A 14,396-nucleotide genomic window follows, 5' to 3' on the forward strand; every position below is an offset into this window, starting at 1 on the left:
ATGATCTTGAACCTGTGAGGCTGACATTTGTCCTTTCACCCCAAGACAAGATAATGAACCTTTGAATTAATCATCAAAAGAAACTGGTGTGTTTATTTAAGTCAAAAATGTATCAGTTTTTAGCATGCAGGAATATTAAACTGAATATTATTGGGGTGTGAATGCACCTTGTAATTTTGAGTTATTTGAATTAGTCAATATCTCCATCTCCTTCATTCTGGGTTTTTTTTCCAGGAGGTGGGAAGAGTAATGGCCTAATATTTAAAGCATTATAAAATATGGAAAATTGATTCAAACTCAACAGCGATGGGCATCTCAATCTATGTGAAGTCATTACTCGCTGTATTCTAAGTCTTCATAATAACTACTTCTGTTAGCATTCTGCATTCCCTAATAAATAGATAATCACCTTCTCATTGCTCTGCATTCTTTCAGTCCCTCCCCAGCAATCTTTGTCACAAACTTAGATTCTTCTTACATTTGGAAATGGGTTTTTTTAGCACAACCTATTTTTTTCCTAGTGATAATATAGATTAGAGAAGTTCTGGATATTTTCCAAATGTAATGCAGACATTGTGATTAAAATTCCAATAGTTAAAACTGCAGCATTTAGATTGCTCAAAAAGATGTAAGAAATCAAATGAATGCCTTTTATTTTTTCAAACAAAATCTACCACTGTATGTGTATGGATACAAGTGCAGATATTATTCAGAAATACTAAGTAGTTCTGGAACATAGTAAGGGGAAAAACAGATGGCTTTCTTTGCATTTTTTATGGTTCCAAAAGATGTTTATCTTTCATAACACTTCATGTTGCTTTATTCCATTTACTTCATTACCTCTCCAGTTTATCGATGGTCCATGTTCACCTTCATTCTAAGATGAACCACTATGAGCCATAATCATCATTGACCCAATGATAGTTTGTTTTCACTTTTTCAAAAGCAGGTGGATCTATCACGTCTCCCTCTCCACTCTGCCTCTTTGCTGGTTCTTTCCTAGAGAAGGCAATCCTGAAATCTATCATCTCTTACCACTTCTTTGCCCCTTTTCTCCCTCCTCCCAGTTGCCAAGCAACTGGCATTTTCAGGCAAGCATGGAGACAACTGCTGCAACTTTAAAAAGCAAACTAATTCTGGTGTAGCTATTTCAAAGCGAGGAATCTGGGTTTTGTCATCATAATCAACACAAATACATGAATGCATGAAATACGTCTTCTGCTTTGGCAGTACATGAAAATGAGACTTTGCATCTTGTATGCTTTTTCCCCACACTATGCTTTGACTGCACCCTTTAGGGTACATATGAAATACAGTATAATGTAAAATCTTCCCTTACAGAGATTGCATGTATTATTCCAGAGTTGTCCTGCTGCTCGGTGCTATCATATTCTATTCCATGTTGTTGCTGTTGTTGTTGTTGTTGTTGTTGTTGTGTGCCTTCAAGTCATTTCTGACTTACGGCGACCCTATGGCAACCCTATTATAGGGTTTCCTTGTCAAGTTTCTTCAAGGGAAAGGGAGAGAAATTCCCATCTGAAGCTGAGAGAGTATGACTTGCCCAGGGTCACGCAGTGGGTTTCAGTGGCTGATCTGGGATTTGAACCTTGGTCTCCAGAGTCATAGTCCAGTGCTCAAACCACTACTCCACACTGGCTATGTTTAAATGGTGTGAGCTATATTTCAGAGGAAGGAATGGGCAAAACCACCTCTGAGTATTCCTTTCCTAAGAAAACCCATGGGGCTACTATAGGTCAGGCAACTTGAAGGCACATATACAAATGGTTTACTGGAGCCAGTGATGGTAAGTGAACACAACACCAGACTGACTGAGAAAGAGCAGGAACAGATCCATCTCTCATGCTGACTGAGGTGAAAATAGAAGAAGTGTCCCTTCCCCAGATCCTACAATGCTACAGTCTTCATTAGAGGAGAAGGAGGTGGTGGAATGGAAGATTTTACCAGTTTTCAGTTGTTGTTGGACACAGATGTCATGGCAGGGTTTTCTTCTCTTCATCCAGTACCCCCATTATGTCACAGAGGCAGTTTTTCCATAGTATGGCTAGGAGAAATGGATACTCCCAAGCTCCTCTGCCTGCGGTGACTGGCTCTGACTGGCTAATGGCATAACCAGTGCTGAGTAGAAGGTCAGAAATCATTGCACAAAGTCCTAGAGAAGACCTCTGATAGGGTTCCTGTTAGAAGATCTGAAAGGTGGGAAAGTCTGAAAAAGAGAAAGGGAGAGGCTGGGGTAGGAGGACACAGCCACACTACTGCAGTCTGTGAACACACTGTGAAAAGGAACCCACCAACCCACTGGAATTTTAATTTTCTGATTGTTCTGGTATAATATCTGCAGGTCATGATGGGAATGAAGGCTAGATTGATTGGAATATGGCACGTGCTGTGTGAATTCTGCATAAGAAAGCATGACAGCCTGTGCATGAATTGCTTCTTGAAATAGCCCAATTTTCTGATTTGAATGTCCCCTAAGATAAGTTGAAGAGTAATATTATGCAGGGGCTAAAACCTATTCAAATTGTATGCATTAGTATAAATGGGCCTGTGACATGCAAAACATTTGCCTAATCAAATATCCTGCAGTTAAACAGGGCTGTACTAGTGCAAAGTCTGTATTGTTGACTGTTATGACCATTTCATTGAAACTCACCTCTGTGGAAATCTACTGTAATAAATCCTGTCTATGCCATCTCTTTAAGCCAAGGGTTACCAACTTGTGCTCCAAGGAGCTCTTAGGGCCCCGTTTGCCCTTCCCAGGTGCTCTGTGGCCACTCCAGGAAAACAAAAGAAATAAAAATTGAATGAAATTGAAGAATAAGAATATATTCTTATATATAGTCCTAAATGCCATTAACTTGTAAAACATACTCTTAGGGGCACTGCCATAGAAATAAGGGCACCACAATTCAAAATGGTTAGGAAACCCTGCTTTAGGTTATTTTTTTTCTGTCAGTGTGTGAGTGATGTGAAAAGCCAACCCCAGTTGAATTTTGCTTTCAGTGCAATTCTTAAAGGTTCAGCATCCCTTTAAGGCTTAGGTTAAAAAACGGATATTTCAACATTGTCCACATATTGTGAAAACTGTGGAACAAATTACTTGAAAGTTGACACACATTTGTGGGTGGGTACATAGTCTCAAATGTAGGCATGCCATATCCCACCTGCAGGCGGGACAGTCACGCTTTTGGCGGTCCCGGCCCGGTTATCGCTAATTCACAGTTTTTGGCCTGGCCCCTGGGCGGCCGGGCCAACTGGCCAGCCACCCGCCCTCCTCCACCTCCGCTTCCGCCTCTGCCTCCTCCTCCGCCTCCTCCTCTTCCACACCCACCCATCGCCACGACTGGCCGGCCAGCCACCCACCTCCGCCTCCTCCTCCTGTGCGCAACCATGCTGGGCAATTGCCCAGGCCGCAGTCGGCGGAAGCTTGCGGTTGCCACGCTTGAACGCCCGCGCTCAAGCCTAAAAGGGAGTTCGTCCCCTTGAGGCCGCTGGCTGGCCAATGGCAGAAGAGCGGGGGCGGGGCTATTTCCAGTCCCAGTCTGCCATTGGCCACCATCAAGGAGGAGGCGGAGCCACAGAGGAGGACTCTGGGCCAGAGGGAGGGGAAAGGGCTCTTTCCTTGTGCCACATGGCGCCAAGGAGGAGGAGGAGGAGGAGGTGAGTGGCCATTCAGGTCTGCCTTGTTTTTTTATTTATTTTAATTAATTTTTAATTATTAAAAATATACCAAGTCTGCCTTGTTTTTTATTTATTTTAATTAATTTATAATTATTAAAAATATACACGTCTGCCTTGTTTTTTATTTATTTTAATTAATTTTTAATTATTAAAAATATACAAGTCTGCCTTGTTTTTTTATTTTAATTTATTTTTATTATTAAAAATATACAAGTCTGCCTCGTTTTGACAATGATAGTTATGATGATATCAGCCAGCTTCTGAGGCAAGCGCCCACTGTTTCTGAAGCTGAGACAGTGTGACTTTCCAAAGTGCGTTTTTTGTGTATTTTTTGTGCTTTTAATGCTAACAGGTCTGCCTTGTTTTAACAATGATAGTGATAATGATGATGGTGGTGATATTGAGATCAGTCAGCTTCTGAGGCATGGCCAATGTAAGTTGCTCTGATTTTTACAAACTCATGTGCAGTGAAGAAAAACCAAAGTACCTTGACCAAGTACACACTTCTGAGAAGTACAGTTGGTGCAAGAAACCTGAAACTGAGGGCAATCCACTTCTTGTTAAACCACCTTGACGTGTTAAATATGCATAGCCATGTTAACCTATGTTAAGTGTTAAACCCAAAGGGTTTGGTTATGCAATAAGCTTCTGAAATATGCAAGAGGCCATGTTAAATAAAGCCATGTTCAGTGCCCAAATGTGCTTCTTGTGTGTTTTGGAATTGGGGGAGGGGGGTGTTCGGCCAGAAAGGGAAGTCCATTTCTGCCATCTGTCTAGGAATAATGCCAAAATGTCCTCCATTTTGAGCATGCCTAAGAAACATGTGTTTATGTTAATGCTTTTAAAAATCATTAAATTTTTTCGTGTGTCCTCCATTTAAAAATATGTTCTACATTGGGGGGGGGGGGGGGGGGGTAAATTTTGTCCTACATTTGTCCTACATTTTTACATTTGTCCCAGTTTGGAGGTTGACAGTTATGGCAACCCTACTGAAATGGGGATTGTTGAGGCTTTTATACCACATTCCACATTCTGCTTCTGGCCTTCTGCCTTGAGCTGTGGCTGGCAAAAGTTCCCTCAGAAGTGTAAGCTATCCTCCAAGAGTGCCAGGCTCGTTTGATATCTTGAATCCATGAGGAAGAAGGAAGGTCATAGAGGGATGATCATATCAAGTCAAGCAGCTAAAGAAATCCCAAATGCTCAAATACTGCCTTGGCCGAGGGCAGGAGTGCTTTTAAAGAGGCATTACCCTTCCAAACAAATTGGGTGTGTCTAAGGGTTTGGGATACAGTGAGGAGGAGAAAAATCATAAGCACAGAGCTTTTGTAGGAAATATAACAGAAGTTCCTGTTGGCTTGGGTTGAGGGAATACACTGGCTGGTGGGTCCTAAGCACAGAATTCTCAGTGGTGGAAACAGAGGCTCTGTTGGGGCCCAGACACTGTAGGATGTCCAGAACTGAGGTCCCCTAAATGAAATCACCCATCCAAAAAACCTTTTATAAAATCTTTTCAGATGAGTACTCCCCAGTCTCCATAACCAACCAGGACTTGCCAGAACCTGCTTCCTCTGCTTACCAGGGATACAAATGCCATTCCATAATGTCAGTTAACCTCTCTAACAAAGAGAACAAATGGGCCATTTTTACAATCATATTTACAGATCTTGGAATATCTTAGAAGCTAAGCAAAGTCAGCCCTGGTTAGTACTTGTAAAGGAAATATCCAGGGAACATCAGGTGCTATATGCTTAGTGATACCAACAAGCCTCAAAGATATTCCCCTGAATGTTTTACCAAAATCCCAAATCCCTGGAATTCCCCAATATTAATTATTATTATTCAGTCAAAATCCCTGGAAAGAAACTAATTAATTACCTGGGAATTGGCAACACTGTATAGGCTATATTTCAGAAGAAGACAATGGTAAATCACCTCTGAATAAATCTTTCCAGGAATAAATTCCTTGCCAAGGACATTGGGTCACCGTAAGTCAGAAATGACTTGAAATCACCTGACAATGACAACAGCAAACAATGTCCAGGTTCAAGGCTCTGACCAGGACTTCCTCAGGCCACCTACACTTATAAAAACCCAAGTTATAGAAGTCTTAAGAATTAAGAATCACTGACTAAAAAGGGGCACCAAACAGACAATCTACTCCAGCTCCCAATCCCCAAAGAATATAAATGCATATTCCATACTAGATCTAGCCTAGCAGAATGGATGGCCCAATGACTCAGGGAAACACATTGGCAGGCCCACTATCACAGGGAAATTTAGAGGCAAGTTACGATGTCACCATCAGCCCCTGGTAATCTACAGTATATAGTACCCAGAGGCATCCCTCCTCACAAAGAGGCTGCAGTGAGGTGGGGTGGGGGGTTAGAGGGAGTCATTTTGTAGATGAGCACTTGGTCATGTTGACTGATCACTTTATCACATGCCAGATTCTTGGTCACACTCAATGAGATGAGTAGGGGTGGGGGTGTACTTGACTCATCTATACTAAACTAAGTAGTGATCTGGGCACCCAGTAAATCAAATAAACAATCAAGCACTTGGCTGTATTCTCAGCTGTAATGTAAATCCATTCAATACACATCTGGGTGCACACACAATAGATCTTATAAAATGACCCTGAGTCTACCTTCCTTTTGTTTAATTCTGCAGTTTCTTTCTTTCTTTCTTTCTTTCTTTCTTTCTTTCTTTCTTCTTTTTTGCTTTCCTGTGTGACATCCAAACACTTGGTTTTGTTAACCTGACAGTCTGCATCCATAAATACTTTCTGAGGAAATACAGCCCTTTTGTCAAGGTCTATAAAATCTTTGTGGTTAGAGGATCTTTTCTCTTTGTGTGCACCTGAGTATGCTGCACAGGTTTTTCTTATTTTTATTTTTTTAAATCGCTCACAGCATTACAGCGGTAACATGACTGGAAAAGTGGAAGATATAGATGAGGCTGAATATGATTGCACTTCACACTTCTGCACTTGTATCCTATATTTTACAAGGGAAGCAATCCAGCTGTAATGGCTGAAGTGAAGGATCAGAAAGTTTGTCTCTGAAAGTTTTATTCCAGCTGGTAACCTGATCCATTTTTTCTCTGCAGTGAGGCTCCATGACAGCATATCAGAGGAGGCACACCACTACCTGATATTTGACCTGTAAGTAATGGTGGAAAATACAAAACCCCTCACATGCATGTTATGTAAGATAACATGCCTTCCCTCAGAAAGTGGAGTGGGGTGTGAGCAAATCATTGTTGCACATGGTACACCCATATGTAAAGGAGTCTTGTAATACCTTTGAGACTGTATGAAAGAAGTTGCAGCATAAAGTTTTCTAGATTTGATCTGTTTTCCTAGATGCATGGAAGTAGACCAAGGGGCGAAACACAGCAGGTAAAGAGCTGCTTGCCGCCACCCCTTTGCTCACTGGGTTGGGACTCCAGCAACCATACACCATGCGCCCAATCCAGTCTTTTCTGAGCACAAAAAGGAACAGCACAAAGCTGCTCTTTTTGCGCCAGGGAAAGGGCACCCTTTATGTGGCAGTGGCATTTTTTTCAGCGTTTATTAGCACAGTGTGTCTAAACTCTGCACTGCTTAAATGCCATGGATCCACAGCATGTGCAGTTGGCCGTGTGGCTTCCCAGTGGACTGGGGGTGTGCTGCTGTCTGAACACCATGCCCCCAGTCTGCCAGGAAGTTGGCTCTTTTTGACCATCTGTTTTGTTCCCAAGTCTACAAAAGCTTATGCTACAACTTCTTTCACACAGTTATTCTCAAAGGGCATTTTTGCATACTAATATTCCAGACTAACATGGCTATGTTTTTGAATGGTAACCTATTTTTTTCTATACCTCTATCACTTTAAGACAACAAAGTATTTTGTTGTGCTTCGAAACCTGTTTGAAATCTATTTTACCTATTTTACCAGAGGCAGTAGCAGGTAAAATAAATATATACATTATACACAATAGACAGTGATGACTCTGCTGAATGATCCTCCTCCTCCTCAAAGACCATCCTCTGCCTCCAGCTTGTTTCTCTGTCCATCCCTGATACCAGTCTTGTTAGGTGTTCTGTGATGATGTCTTAGGAAAGTAGCAGTTGAGAGGCAGTTGTTTTATGTGTGTTTTAGACTTGTGACTCCTAATACTACCTGTCAGCTTGTGCTGCTGTTTCTATCTTTCCCTTCTGAACCAATTTACAGGGTAGCAAGGGGGAAAAAAGGAAGAAACAAAGTGGTAAGTGATGGGAAGACGCAGGAGAGTTACAAATGGAAGACAGTGCCCTCTGGAGCCTTGTAAAATTCTGTAAATGAGGCAGGATTATTGCACAATAAAAAGCCTCCTCTGGAAGCACCTTGCATAGCTTTTTGTTAATATGCAGCTTTAAGAGAATTAGCATTACGCCTTATGCATACCAGTCCTTCAAGCTTCTTGGAACAAAAATTATCATGTTTAATATGGAGTCCCTGGAGGACCTGCTGTTCCTGAAATCCATCTTGGGAGAAAGGTGTATAAATTCCATAGATAGATAGATAGATAGATAGATAGATAGTGTTCTCTAACTCATGTCTGGTGTGGCAGTTTCTCGTTGTTACGACTTTGAGGCAGAGGCATCTGGCATCCAAGTCAGCACTAATACATCTCCACTTCACTGCGAATGCCACTCCAGCTTTCTTCTTTCAAGACTGCTCTTGTTACCTTTTTCTCTTTGCTATACAGTGAACAAGACTATAGTGAAAATATGGTACTGGAATTCCAGGGAAACATGTGATTAGACTGCCAAGAATGTACTGATTTTGGAAAGTTAATACATAAACATTATGCATGCTTGGAATATTTCTCATATAGCTAGTGATACTAAGTGTACAAGAAAACATTGCAATTGTCTATTTTGCTTTATCTGGCAGACATCCACTTCTTTTGTTAGTTGTGAAAGAGAAAAAAAATCAGACAGGATGAAGCATTGGAACCAATTTATCACTGTGGTGTTGCTAGGTGAAATATCAGATTGCGGTTGCAAGTGAGCCAGTACCTCATGGCAGGAAGATTAAGACCAGGGGTAGGCAACCTGCGGCCCGCGGGCCGGATGCGGCCCGGCAAGGCCTTGGGACCGGCCCCAGCCCGGTCCTGCCGCCGATTGCCACCGGGGCCTTTGGGGGGCAATTGTCTATAGAAGCCTCAGAAACATGTATTTATATTAACATTTTTTTTAAAATCAGCAAATTTTTTCACGTGTCCTCCATTCTTTTTTTTAAAAAAGTGTCTTCCATTTGAAAATGTTGTCCTACATTTGTCCTGGTTTATTTATATATTTAATTTTTTTAAAAAAATTATTTATTTATTTATTTATTTATTGGCTTCGGCCCCCCAGTTGTCTGAGGGACAGCAACCTGGCCCCCGGCTCAAAATGGTTGCCTACCCCTGATTAAGACAGAAAGAATGGTGCTGATGATACTATGTACAGTTCAACCCAATCAAGGATTCCCTGCCCTGCAGTTATATAATGTTGCATGACAACGAATTAATATTGACCTCAAAATAAATATCAAGGTCCTTATTTTATGCAACCCTCAGGGAGCACTGAAGGGCACCAGTGCTGTGTCACTGCAACAGGGGGTTTCTTAAACTGTCATTGATTCTTTAATTTCTTTACAGTGTCACAGGTGGAGAACTGTTTGAAGATATTGTAGCCAGAGAATACTACAGTGAAGCCGATGCCAGGTAGGCATGGAAAGTGGTCAAAATGTCCAGGATCTCTTGGAGCTGCTAATGCTGACAGACAGCAGGACTAAGAATCCTGTATATATTGTCCATTGGTTTTGCTTTCAAATCTTTTTGCATTGTCCCATGCTCTGTTACATCTATATGCTTCTTGTGCTAGAATATGATGAACAACTACTACAAGGGAATAATCTATCTAGCTATTTGATGTAGTGTGACTGTAAGTCCTCCTTTTATTCATTCAAGAGGAAGAAAATAATTTTGTGGGGTGTGCCATTCCTCTAGTTTGCAAAGGAGGTTTTAGGGAATATCGCCGTCTATTGTAGGCAAGGTTATAATTGCCATGAAATAAAGAAGATGTGTGCATCCCCCGTCCTCTTCATTTTTACCTGGAAGGAAAAAACAAAGAGTTCAATTGCACTTAGTTCTGAAATATGTCATGGGACTGTTGCCTTAACAATTTACGCTAGTTTAAGAACGTCTTGCATCAGACAATCAGTCTAATGTGTTTCTTAGCAAACACCTTTTATTAAGTTTCCTATGTGTCCAGAAAATCACAGACAATTGCTTTATTAGCATCTGCCCAAAATGTAAATGGAAATACTTCATTGTGCAGGCAGCTGTTCTGGCACCTGCACTTTCATTTTCTATTTGCCAAATGCCTAAAACATGATGTGTACGTTTCATCAAGATGACATGGTGAGACCTACCAGCACGAGAAAAGTGGCCATCCCAGCCAGTATTATTCTTCCGGTGAAAAACTGAGCAGGTTGTTCTCTCTCATTGCCTTTGGCAATGATGCAAGCTCATAATAAATGAGATGGCCGTGTTCTTTTTCCCACATGAGGGAGCCTGAATGACTAGTGGAGTTTCAATAGCAATTAGATTAGGATTATTTCATTTCGCTGTGTAAATCAGACTGTGTGGAGAAAAGAGCTTCAAAAAGGAATGGGCAGTGAGGAACCGATGAAAGAACTGAAGTACGGTGGACCCTTGTTATACGCTGGGGTTTGGTTCCAAGATCCTCTGTGGATAACAAATCCATGGATGCTCAAGTCCCATGAAATATAATGACATAGCAAAATGGTGTCCCTTATAAAAATGGAAAATCAAGGTTTGATAATTGAAATTTATACTTTATTGAACATTTTCAAACCATGCATGCTTGAATCCATGTATAAAAAATCCATGTACAAGACAGGCCAACTGTACAAAATGAGGACTGCTGAAACTCTACCTCAAATGATCTCCAATAATGTGGGATCTCCAGCACTGTGGAGCTTACTCCCACCATGGGAAACTCAGATTCATCTCTTTCATATCTTTTTACTGATAAATAAAGACCTTTTTATTCGAACAGGCTCAAATTTGGTCTTTAACTGGGTGTGGCAGAAGGGCTTTTTAATGGAGTGTACTATACATGTGTGTTATATTTTATGTCTATTTTAAATGGTTTCAAATATTTTAATATGATTGTCTATTTGGTGGTTTTTAAAAGTTTTGTACTAGGTATTATGTTAATTTATTTTGTTTCATCTCAGCACTGTAAGCTGCCTTGGGTCCTATGTTGGAGGAAAATTGGATATTAATTAGTTAATTAATTTAAGACATCCCGTTTTTCATCTCTCTAGTCATTGCATTCAGCAGATTCTGGAAGCGGTCTTACATTGCCACCAGATGGGTGTTGTGCACCGGGATTTAAAGGTAAAAAGTTTATATCATTTGTTCAAATCAAAAAGACCTACTGAATTTTGCTGCAGCCTTCAAAAGGAAGACTTTTACGCAGCATTTTTGTACCCGACAAACCATGTCTGATTGATTTGCATCAGGGCTAAGACCCATACAGACCTCCAATTACTGTTGGACTGCAAGTTTCCATACTCCTTGCTAGTGTGCCCAATGCTATGGAGTGCTGAAAATGAGAAACAACATTTGGAGGGCTGCACAATTCTCACTCTTGATTTACAGTGTAACTTTGGGCCTGAACACACAGGCCAAAATAAAGCTGCTTCAGGTCACTTTGGAGATATGCTGTTTTAATGACACAGGCATCTTAAGAGGCCAGAAGCTGGGCCAAAGCTGTGCGCCAGTCCTTAAGACTGGAGCGTGGCTTCTGGCCTCTTAGGACGCATGCAGCATTTAAACATAACGTCTCAAGTGACCCGAAGCAGCTTTATTTTAGTCTGTCTGTTCAGGCCCTTTGGTAGGCACAGAATGGCTGAATCACTTTCCCTTATGCTTAAAGATTGTAGATTTGTAGGTACATAGACCTAGTTCTCACCAACAATGGCTGGTGAATCTACTACTACAGGGATAGAGAATCTGTTGGAAGATTTTTGCATTCTTTTCCCCCTTCCATAGATAGGGAATTCCTGCATGCAAACTCTCCTCTCTCTCTCATTCAAACTAACCATGTGACTTAGGTCACTCCTTGTTTGAGACTAACTGACATTCTCTCATAATATTTTTAACTGAGCTGTTGTGTTTCCATCTTCTTGCTCTCTGAACTTTCTTTAAAAAGATGATCAGATAAATATTACTTTTACCTGAACTTTTCACTAGCTAGATTAGGATATAGCTTCTTTGTACATATAGATTAAAGTCATTAGTAAACTTTTGTTTTAAACTACAAACTACGTGTTTGTTGTTTTTGGGGGGGTCAGTCTCAGTTCTTAGGAAAGCATAGTTAGACAAGAGCACATTTCTGCTACTCTGCTAATTTAAAGCTAGACGCTAACATGCTAGAATTTGACATTTTTGATATTTAAATATTTTAGTTTTCTTACCAAAGAAGCCTTGGGAGACTTAAATTACCCAAGAGAATCCATACCTGACAACATTTCACAAATGAAAACCAGGACATTGGTTCAGATAGCAAAAAGTATTAATAAGGAAGAAAATACAAGCTAGGATAAGCTGTGATAGTTTACTTTTACCTGAGCTTTCTGGGGAAGGACAAGATTCTGTCCCCTTCTCTCATCTTTCTTCTGCTAAATTAAGTGAACACAAATTATTTTTGCATTTTGAACTCAGTTTACAGCAACTGAAGTAAGCTAAAGACAAAGGGGGGAAGTGGGAGGAGGAGAGAGGAACTGAGACATTTTAAAACCAGCTGAAAAGGTGGGACAATAGAGGATTAATTGGGACCATCCGTGACAAATCAGGAAAGATGGAGTTTATGGAATCCACTCTAGCTTTTACCATTTTTTCTTCTTGCAGCAGCTGCAGGTGGAGTAGTGTTAAAATCTGAAGTCAATTCTCTGGCTAACCCAGTTCTCACCTGCTTGACATTCTGGAGATTACAGAAGTATATATATCTAATGTCCTAAATCCCATAGTCAGTTCCAACCAGAATAGATTTACTGAGTCAACAGAACTTATGTCAGTTAATTCACAAAGTTCCCATTGATACATCTATTTCAGTTGACACGAATAGTAGGAGTTAGCTCCTTATCTGGGTTAGAGTAGAGGTAACTAAGCCCTGTATTTGGGTGGGAAGTACGTTAGTCAAAACGGGCAGCTGGACTGATGCTTGCTTGTTGTAATGAAAATGGTGATTTGAAGGGAAGAATTTGGGATAGGAAACCTGCACCATATTCAACCTTACTTATGGCCTGCAATATTAGCAGTGGCAATCCCAGTACAATATACCCACCCTTTGCAATGCTGTTATAATGGGCTGTACAGTATTAGGATTGGCATTTGCATAGCAATTTAAAACTCTTTTCTTAACAAGCAAGATCCTCCCCAATCCCCAAAAAAGCACACATTTTCAACCTGAAGTAAGATGAGTAAGGAAGAGCATGCATTTTTGTGCTTGCTATTTCCTTTGTCTTGTGAGGGGCACAGTTCTGTCCAGATACAGGAGTGCTAAAATTCAGGATTTCTTCACTGTCTCTGAAGTGTAGTTTTCCCACATGAGCCAGCCTTAAGTCCAAGATCATTGGAGGAAACACATCTTTCAGTCCCACCACCTTTACATACACATTTTGGTGAGGAGGGGGATGTGAAACAGGGCCTTCTCTGTGGCTGCTCTCAAACTGTGGCATTGTTTTCCTATTGCGTTACAAGAAAGGGGCTTTTTATGGTGTTGTACTGCTTTTATTCTTCATTTTAATGGAATATTTCAAATGGTTTTGATTTCATTGTTAATTTAATCCTGTTATAATATCTGGTTTTCGGGTAACACTATTTTGAAAGGCTCTTTGAGTCCCAGTTTAGGAAAAAGGTGAGGTACTGTATAAATAAAAGGATGGAGTCAGTCTCACATCTGCTCTGGAGAAAAGGGCAGAAAAAAAATAGAAGGAACTTGAAAGTTCTGCCTTTGGATGACTGATTGCAGAATTTTTCTCACTCAGTGCTTCCCCTGCATATCAATCTGAGCTGTGATTTACTTCTTTGATTAGAACACTGGAAAATGGGGATGGTCTCATTTCTCATTAAAGGTCTGGATCAAATAGTACCTTGCCTGCATATTTTGTCTCATGTCTCTGGACCATTAAGAACTACAGCAAAACAGGGCAACTAGTGGCCTTCCAAATATTGTTGGACTGCAGTTCCCATCATCCATCACTATTAGCTATAATGGCCCAAACGTATGAGAGTTGATGTACCAACAGCCCTCTGAAGTGCCACAAGTCTTCCACATCTCAGCCAGAGACATCTGTTAGAATCTGAGTTGTTTAAGGTGCCAAAGGGGGACCCTATAATCTTTCCAGAAGATGATCAACCATGACCAACACAGTGCAACCATAATATTACATCTGTCTCTCTCAGGGCTTCCTTCTCCTTTGGACACAGGCAGGCAGATTCAGGAAGTCACAGACTAGTTGTTCTTTTTTGTTTCCATATAATAACTATAGTAGCTTGTACCTTGCTGGATATCATTATGGACTGTCACCAATGGATTGTCTTGCAGTTTGTCTTGGAATTATTGACCTAGCCAACTGTATTTATAACTGTAA

The 14,396-nt window shown here is 40.7% G+C and overlaps 1 protein-coding gene across 4 annotated transcripts in view; it reads left to right on the top strand.

The window, feature by feature from the left end:
- Window positions 1-14,396, top strand: part of CAMK2A (calcium/calmodulin dependent protein kinase II alpha) — a 176,239-nt gene that overhangs the window by 100,540 nt on the left and 61,303 nt on the right. For all 4 annotated transcript variants that reach the window (XM_042449335.1, XM_042449337.1, XM_042449338.1 and 1 more), the window contains exons 4-6: window positions 6,808-6,862; window positions 9,367-9,432; window positions 11,064-11,136. In XM_042449335.1, the coding sequence (XP_042305269.1) occupies window positions 6,808-6,862; window positions 9,367-9,432; window positions 11,064-11,136 (194 nt within the window). The remainder of the gene's footprint in view (window positions 1-6,807; window positions 6,863-9,366; window positions 9,433-11,063; window positions 11,137-14,396) is intronic.

Source organism: Sceloporus undulatus, chromosome 2 (genome assembly GCF_019175285.1).
Source record: "Sceloporus undulatus isolate JIND9_A2432 ecotype Alabama chromosome 2, SceUnd_v1.1, whole genome shotgun sequence".
Classification (NCBI taxonomy): Eukaryota; Metazoa; Chordata; class Lepidosauria; order Squamata; family Phrynosomatidae; genus Sceloporus; species Sceloporus undulatus.